General features: G+C 32.7%; 1 protein-coding gene across 1 annotated transcript; it reads left to right on the forward strand.

The window, feature by feature from the left end:
- The first annotated feature begins 4586 nt into the window (after positions 1 to 4586).
- Positions 4587 to 5636, forward strand: LOC141666078 (uncharacterized). Its single transcript, XM_074472061.1, has 3 exons — positions 4587 to 4601; positions 4703 to 4987; positions 5145 to 5636. The coding sequence occupies exons 1-3, from the start codon at positions 4587 to 4589 to the stop codon at positions 5634 to 5636; spliced, it is 792 nt and encodes a 263-aa protein (XP_074328162.1).
- Positions 5637 to 8096: the final 2460 nt, after the last annotated feature.

An 8096-nucleotide genomic window follows, 5' to 3' on the forward strand; every position in this document is an offset into this window, starting at 1 on the left:
ATCATTTCATCAAACTAGTAAGAAGCACATCCCAACAAGCATCTCCAAAGGAGAAACCTTACTAAAGCAACACGCACAAAATTGACTTACAGACCTTGGATGTTCTGAAAAATGCTTTAACATGCATAGGTAATCATATGGATCATAGTGCCTCATATGGTTGTTATACGGAATTACTAAGATACAACTTGTTAAACCTCGATGCACTAATTCCCTGCATTTACAAACATGTAGATGTCAGGTATGTGCTTGATATCTACCACAAAATGAGGCATCATTTTGTTTATAGTCGGAGAGTTTAATCTGAGAACACAAACACGTAGAAGTCAGTTATGTGCTTGATTATATAAAGTTTCACATATACATAAATTCCCTGCATTTACAACTCAAAGTAGACCCCGAAATGCACAGAACTTGTGGCATACTTGCATAACTAGATTTCATAATTTGGGATAAACAACATACATCTCAATTAAACAAGACATCAAAACAAAAGTGTTATAAGACAATAATAATATAATAATCAGCCAAAAAAAGGCATCTTGCTCAATTAGAACAACTCCAAGTAGAAAGAGACGCTCAATTTATAAAAATAAGTAATATCGAGAGTAACCAACTCTAGCCGAAAATTTGAAAATGGTATGAAAACTCTGATATCTAGTTACTTACATTGATGAATTCCTGATCGAAAATAGCCTCAGCTTCGAAATCCAGAGCTACATCTCCAACCAGAGGAGAAACAGAGCTTGTTATACACCCAGTTCTAAAAAAAACCCATCTCAAAATATAACATAAAATTGTAAAGGACTCAATTAACTTACTAATTTCAGCGAATTAAAGATTGGGCTCCTCTTAAAAACCTCCAATCAAACTAATTGTAAAACTAATTACAACTCAGATTTTGAATAACTCAAAGTCGACCAAGATTAGGGTTCTGAAGCTCTGGTTTGATTGTATAGAAGAAACAAGAAATTGAAACTGACGAGGAAAAGAGATGCCAGATAGATGGCAAGAGGGGAGTGTGAGAGGCGATGAAGTGATGCGAGTGCTTGTGTGAGAGGGGCCGAAGAGATAGGGCTATAGTGAAAAGTGGGAAACCGGGAAGAAGAATTTGGTAAGGGGGGAAACAAAAAATTTCATTTAATCAAAGGGGGGAAATATTGTGTAATATTTGATTAATTTTAATTTTAATTCATGTGTATTTATATTATTTTTTTAATTTTATTATATATTAGTGTAATTAGATAATTTTATGTTTTATTGTTATTGTACAACACGTTAAAAAAAATATTCAGTATACATATGATACATATTTTACAGCACGTTAAATGAATCTAGTTTTGGAAACTAGTGTTTTTTTGAATATTCAGGTTCCAAGCATGATTTTTGTATACATATCATGCAAGATGAATATGAAATATTTTTATAATTTTTTCATAAGACTAAAATCAAGATATTGGTATGGTTGGATCATCAAAAAAACCATTTTAAAAATTAATCTTGACATGCAAGATGAATTTTAAATTTGTTAATAATTTTTTCATATGAATAAATTGATATATCTTAACATCCGTACGGTTGGATCATCGAAAAAATTATTTTAAAAATTAATCTTGTAAATCGGGAACGAGTCTCGTTGTCGGGAGTGGAACTTTTACTGAATTTTTCTAATCCTGACATACAAGATGGATTTCAAATTTGTTATTAATTTTTTCATATGACTAAAATTGATATATCTTAACATCCGTACGGATGGATCGTCGAAAAAATCATTTTAAAAATTAATCTTGTAAATCGGGAATGAGTCTCTTTGTTGGGAGGGGTACTTTTACCGGATTTTTCTAATCCTGACATGCAAGATGAAGTTCATATTTTTTAATAATTTTTTCATATGACTAAAATTGATATATCTTAACATCTGTACGGTTGGATCATCGAAAAAATCATTTTAAAAATTAATCTTGTAAATCGGGAACGAGTCTCGTTGTCGGGAGGGGTACTTATACCGGATTTTTCTAATCCTGACATGCAAGATGAAGTTCATATTTTTTAATAATTTTTTCATATGACTAAAATTGATATATCTTAACATCCGCATGGTTGGATCGTCGAAAAAATCATTTTAAAAATTAATCTTGAAATCGGGAATGAGTCTCGTTGTCGGGAGGGGTACTTATACCGGATTTTTCTAATCCTGACATGCAAGATGAAGTTCATATTTTTTAATAATTTTTTCATATGACTAAAATTGATATATCTTAACATCCGTACGGTTGGATCGTCGAAAAAATCATTTTAAAAATTAATCTTGTAAATCGGGAACGAGTCTCGTTGTCGAGAGGGGTACTTTTACCGGATTTTTCTAATCCTGACATGCAAGATGAAGTTAATATTTTTTAATAATTTTTTCATATGACTAAAATTGATATATCTTAACATCCGTACGGTTCGATCGTCGAAAAAATCATTTTAAAAATTAATCTTGTAAATCGGGAACGAGTCTCGTTGTCGAGAGGGGTACTTTTATCGGATTTTTCTAATCCTGACATGCAAGATGAAGTTCATATTTTTTAATAATTTTTTCATATGACTAAAATTGATATATCTTAACATCCGTACCGTTGGATCGTCGAAAAAATCATTTTAAAAATTAATCTTGTAAATCCGGAACGAGTCTCGTTGTCGGGAGGGGTACTTATACCGGATTTTTCTAATCCTGACATGCAAGATGAAGTTCATATTTTTTAATAATTTTTTCATATGACTAAAATTGATATATCTTAACATCCGTACGGTTGGATCGTCGAAAAAATCATTTTAAAAATTAATCTTGTAAATCGGGAACGAGTCTCTTTGTTGGGAGGGGTACTTTTACCGGATTTTTCTAATCCTGACATGCAAGATGAAGTTCATATTTTTTAATAATTTTTCATATAACTAAAATTGATATATCTTAACATCCGTACGGTTGGATCGTCGAAAAAATCATTTTAAAAATTAATCTTGTAAATCGGGAACGAGTCTCGTTGTCGGGGGGGGGGGGGAACTTTTACTGGATTTTTCTAATCCTGACATGCAAGATGAAATTCATATTTTTTAATAATTTTTTCGTATGACTAAAATTAATATATCCTAACATCCGTACGGTCGGATCTTCGAAAATATCAATTTAAAAATTAATCTAGTAAATCGGGAACGAGTTTTGTTGTTCGAAGGGGTAGTTTTACTGGATTTTTCTAATCTTGACGTGCAAGATGAATTTCAAATTTTTTAATAATTTTTTCATATGATTAAAATTGATATATCTTAACATCTATACGGTTGAATCGTCGAAAAAAATTATTTTAGAAATTAATCTTGTAAACCGGAAATCTCATTTATAGAGTAATACTTTTACAATGGTTTCCTTGAAACACCATTGTGTAAAGATAAAATAAGACAACACTTTTTTATTATAAAACCGTTGTGTGAGCATATCATCTTTTTTAAATCTAACGGCTAATATCTAATCTCATTTCAATCGAGGGCTATCATTCAGACACTTCAGCAATCGGAGTAAAATGTTTACAACCAATCATGGGGTGCCACCTCATCAGGTGGTGCCCATTGAAATTATAAAATAACTATTTCAGACAACTGTTTTGTTCCGTTGTATGAAGTTTTCTAAGACAACCCTTGTAAAAACTGTTGTGTGAATTACACAACGTAATATCTAAAAGCTTGTATGAGACCAACTAAGACAACACTTTTGTTTTAACATAAAACTGTTGTATAAGAATTCGGCTATTTTTCGATCTAACGGCCAATATCAAATCTCATATCAATGAAGGGCTCTCATTTCGCCACGTCAGCAATCCTTGTGAATGATTTACCACCTATCACGTGCTGCCACCTCAATACGTAGTACCCATTGAAATTCCTCAGACAACGGTTTCATTCCGTTGTTTGATGGTTTAGAGGACAACCCTTCTAAAAAACCATTGTCTCAATTACACAATGTAATGTCAAAACCGTTGTCTTATATCCCTATACTTTAACATAGTAACAACAGTTTGTAATAGTTGTGTTAAAGATCTACAACAACACTATATTTAAAAAACTGTTGTCTGACTCGATGAGAGGATACAACTTGTACAACAGTTTAAAAAAGATGAATATCCGTTGTTCGTTATGGAGCTCACACAACTGTTTTTTCTGTAAAATCAATTCACCGTTGTATGATTTTTTAGGACGACGGTTTTTTTTAACCGTTGTTTGTCATGCGTTGTCTGATTGCAAATTTCTTGTAGTGCCATTTATGTGGTTGTGAGATGATGCCATGGCCAATTACCTAAGGGTCGTGAAAGGAATATTGACTTAATTTGATAAATGGTACGCGGAACATATACCGAGAGAGAATAACACTACGTCCGACACCCTTTCCAAGTTCACCTCATCTGAAATCGAAAACTATCCAAGAAGTATCTACTTCCAAGTCCTGAGGATCCCGATAATTCATACTATAAACCTGATAACACCAATTAGTTTGACTAGTTGATGGATTGACTCCATCGAGAACCACCTTAAGACGGGTTGGCTCCCGGATGATGCCCAAGAGGCACGTAAGTTATCAGTAAGAGCATTGAGGTACTCTTTAATTAAAGGTCTTTTATGCAAGAGGTCTTTCGTAATCCCATATTTGAAGTGCTTAAGACCTCATTAGCTTGAAGAGGCACTGAAGGAAGCCCACGAAGGGATTTGCGGACATTACTTTAGGGGCAGGGCCTTCACTCATAAGATAACCCAGCTGGGGTTTTCCTGGCCAGCCATATTAGCCAGTGCAAAGGCTTATGTGAAAAAGTGTAGTACATTCCAGAGGAACGTTTCTGTAGTTCGACAGCACCTAGAGAGGCTTACGTCCATTAGCTCCCCCATCCCCTTTGCAATATGGGGAATGGACATACTAGGTCCCTTTCCTGTAGCATCGGGAAAAAGGAAGCTCATCGTGGTTGTCATTGACTACTTCACTAAGTAGATTCAGGCCAAAGCACTGCCAAGATAACCATCAAGAAAATTTCTCAATTCTTCTAGGAGAATGTAATATGTCGATTGGAATCCCACACATCCTCGTTACGAATAATTGGCGATAATTCGACAATGAAAAGTTTAAGGAGTACTGTAATGATAACATCATAGAACTTCGATTCATCTCAATTGCCCATCCCCAAGCAAATGGGCAAGCAGAGATCGCTAATCGGATCATCCTTGATGGACTCAAAAAGAGGGCCGAAAGCCCAAGAAACACTTGGGTCGACGAATTTTTAGCTATACTCTGGGCATATCATACTACCTACAAAGATATAACTAAAGCTACCCCATTCATGTTGGTCTACGGAGCCGAGACAGTGGTGCCCCTTGAGATCACCCACGGATTATCAAAGGTTAAAGCTTATGAAGCGGAAATTAATGAAGAAGGAATGAGGCTTGCTCTTGACCTTATTGACAAGGTCAGCGACGAAGTCAACACCCGTAATGCGCAGCATCCGCGCAGAGCCTCCCTTTACTATAAAAGGAGGGTAAAAGAAAGGATTTTCCAACAAGAAGACTTGGTGTTAAGGAAGATTGAGGTGTTAGGAATTGGAGAGAAAGAAAATTAGCCCCAAATTGGGAAGGACCTTAGAAGGTCACAAAGACAATGGGACGAGGATCCTATAAGCAAGAGACTTTGGGCGGAGATGAGGTTCCCCGAACATGAAAATATGTTCAGAAGTATGATTGCGGGGATGTGGTGGAATATAAGTATCTGGTTCATCATTCATCATTAGAATCATGATTTTTGTGCACTCAGTTGGAAGTTTAAATTGTAAGCCCCTATAAGAGCAACAACTTTAAATCTAAACAATTTTTTTAACCTCAGCCCAGAAAATCAACAAAATCCCTCAACTTGAAACCCTTTGGCTGAACTTAGACGAGGAGAATGTTTTATACTTTTAAATTTCTAAAACAAGAACAATATATTTTCTGTTTATCAAAATATGTGAAAGGCACCTATAATTGGTGCCTAGTATTTTCACCTAAATTTCATTGCCTCTCACTTTCATATTTTATTTCAACTAAATTTCATTGCCTCTCATATTAATATATTCACTTCACCTAAATTTCATTGACGAAAACCATACTCAGTAGCTAGATTTTTGAAATAACTGGTGATTATTTATTAATTCGTTAAACTTGAAATTTAAAAAAAAACTACAAATACAAGAAATACCATGAGTCACTTGTATTTCAAATTTATAAGTTACTAAAAGAATAAATTTTTAACTAAAAAATTATTATATTTTATGTCAAAACATGACATAACTGTAATATTTTATCAAAATTAAAATTTTTTGTTTATAACCCAAAATACTCACATGTGTAAAACCTTTAAAAAATCTTGTCTAATGTAGTAGTTATTTCAATATTGTAGACACAATTCTTGGTGACAATCCATGTAGAGGAGAATAGACAATTATAGTGCCACAAGTAAAAAATTTAAATAACAATGTGATTTAGTCACATAGTAATAATAATGAATATTACTTACTCTATTGTTGTTGTTCCCTACATTTAGTAAGCAATATAGTTACCCTAATGTGGTTCTTTAGGCTTCTTTTGGTATTACTGTTACAGACAGTTACAATACTTTTTGCTCAAAAGTTATGACAAAGGTGTTTGGTAACTTCTAAAAGCCCATGTATGGAAAAGTGCTTTTGGTTAAAAAGCATGTCCCCCATACTTCTCGAAAAAGCTGTTTCAGTTTCACCATCTTACTTTCTCAAAAATATTATTTTTATATATTATATATCAAAATATGCATAAATTAAAAAAATTACCAAACAATCATCTAATTTTTCTGACATCACTTTTTTCACCAGCACTTTCTTTCACAGCACAGGAGTTTTAACCAGCACTCCCAAACGAAACCTCTACTAAGGAAACTTATTCTTATGGAATTAAATGATGTATATAAATTATTTTTTGCCCCTTTAGGGATGAACTTGGGATTTAAATATAATCTAATAGGTATGGAAGTAGGTTTTATTTTTTTAGCTACCTGATGAAATTTAACCATTCTCTTTAATGTGAATTATTTTCTCAAACTCTTTCTGTGTCATGAAATTTTCATCATTTAAAGTTTCAAAAAAATTTCATGTTTCAAACAATTAATTAATTATTTGGATTGTTTTATTTACTAAAAAACAAAAATAATTATCATATATTTAACACACTTTATTTTTTTATGAATTTGACAAAAAATTAGTATATAAACGAAACTTGATTTACTATGCATTATCCATCTACAAATAATAAGGTGGTGGCCCTAATTGTCATTTTGATGTAAAAAATGGTCCCAAAAACGGTTTGGTGAACCGTGTTCAAAATTGTTAAATTATAGTATACTCTTAAATATAAAAGTATAAAAGAAAAAAATATCGAAAACATAATATTAAGTGGTGTTTCAGCGTTCCTAAATATTACACCAAACCAAGCTCAAAAGAAAAAAAAATCATAAGTTAAGTGAAGTAACATGATAGCCTTCAAAAAATAATGAAATGAAACAAAACGCTACACCGTGTAGAGTTTTGGGTTATTTTTGAAACATTAAACGATTTTGGGCCATAATTTTCAGAAGTGACATTTTTACCCTTTTATATCCCAAAGTGACATTTTGGTCCATTTCTCGAAAAAAATATTAGTTTAAAATCGAGTGAAATTATTTAAATTTAGGAGTGCCAAATAAATTCATTAGCAGAAAAATTCCATCCACTTTTTGGGGATAAAATTGGAGCCAACAAATTTGCTCCAATTTAAAAAAATACAACAAATACAAAGTATTAATTTGCTACTCTTATATGTTAGAATTTACTGGGGCTCCTAAATTGGACACGACTTGGTAGAATTTAGGTGAGGTTGAGGTTGATTTTGTGTAGTTGTATTCAAGCCTTTATATGTGTGAACAATTTGACCATGCAGGTTTTGAAAAGTAGACTCAAATATTGTAAGTCATAATTATCGAAATTGTTTTATTTTGAAACTCTTGTCAAAGTCTACCTCATAAATATACTTAAATACAA

This window comes from Apium graveolens, chromosome 6 (genome assembly GCF_009905375.1).
Source record: "Apium graveolens cultivar Ventura chromosome 6, ASM990537v1, whole genome shotgun sequence".
NCBI lineage: Eukaryota > Viridiplantae > Streptophyta > Magnoliopsida > Apiales > Apiaceae > Apium > Apium graveolens.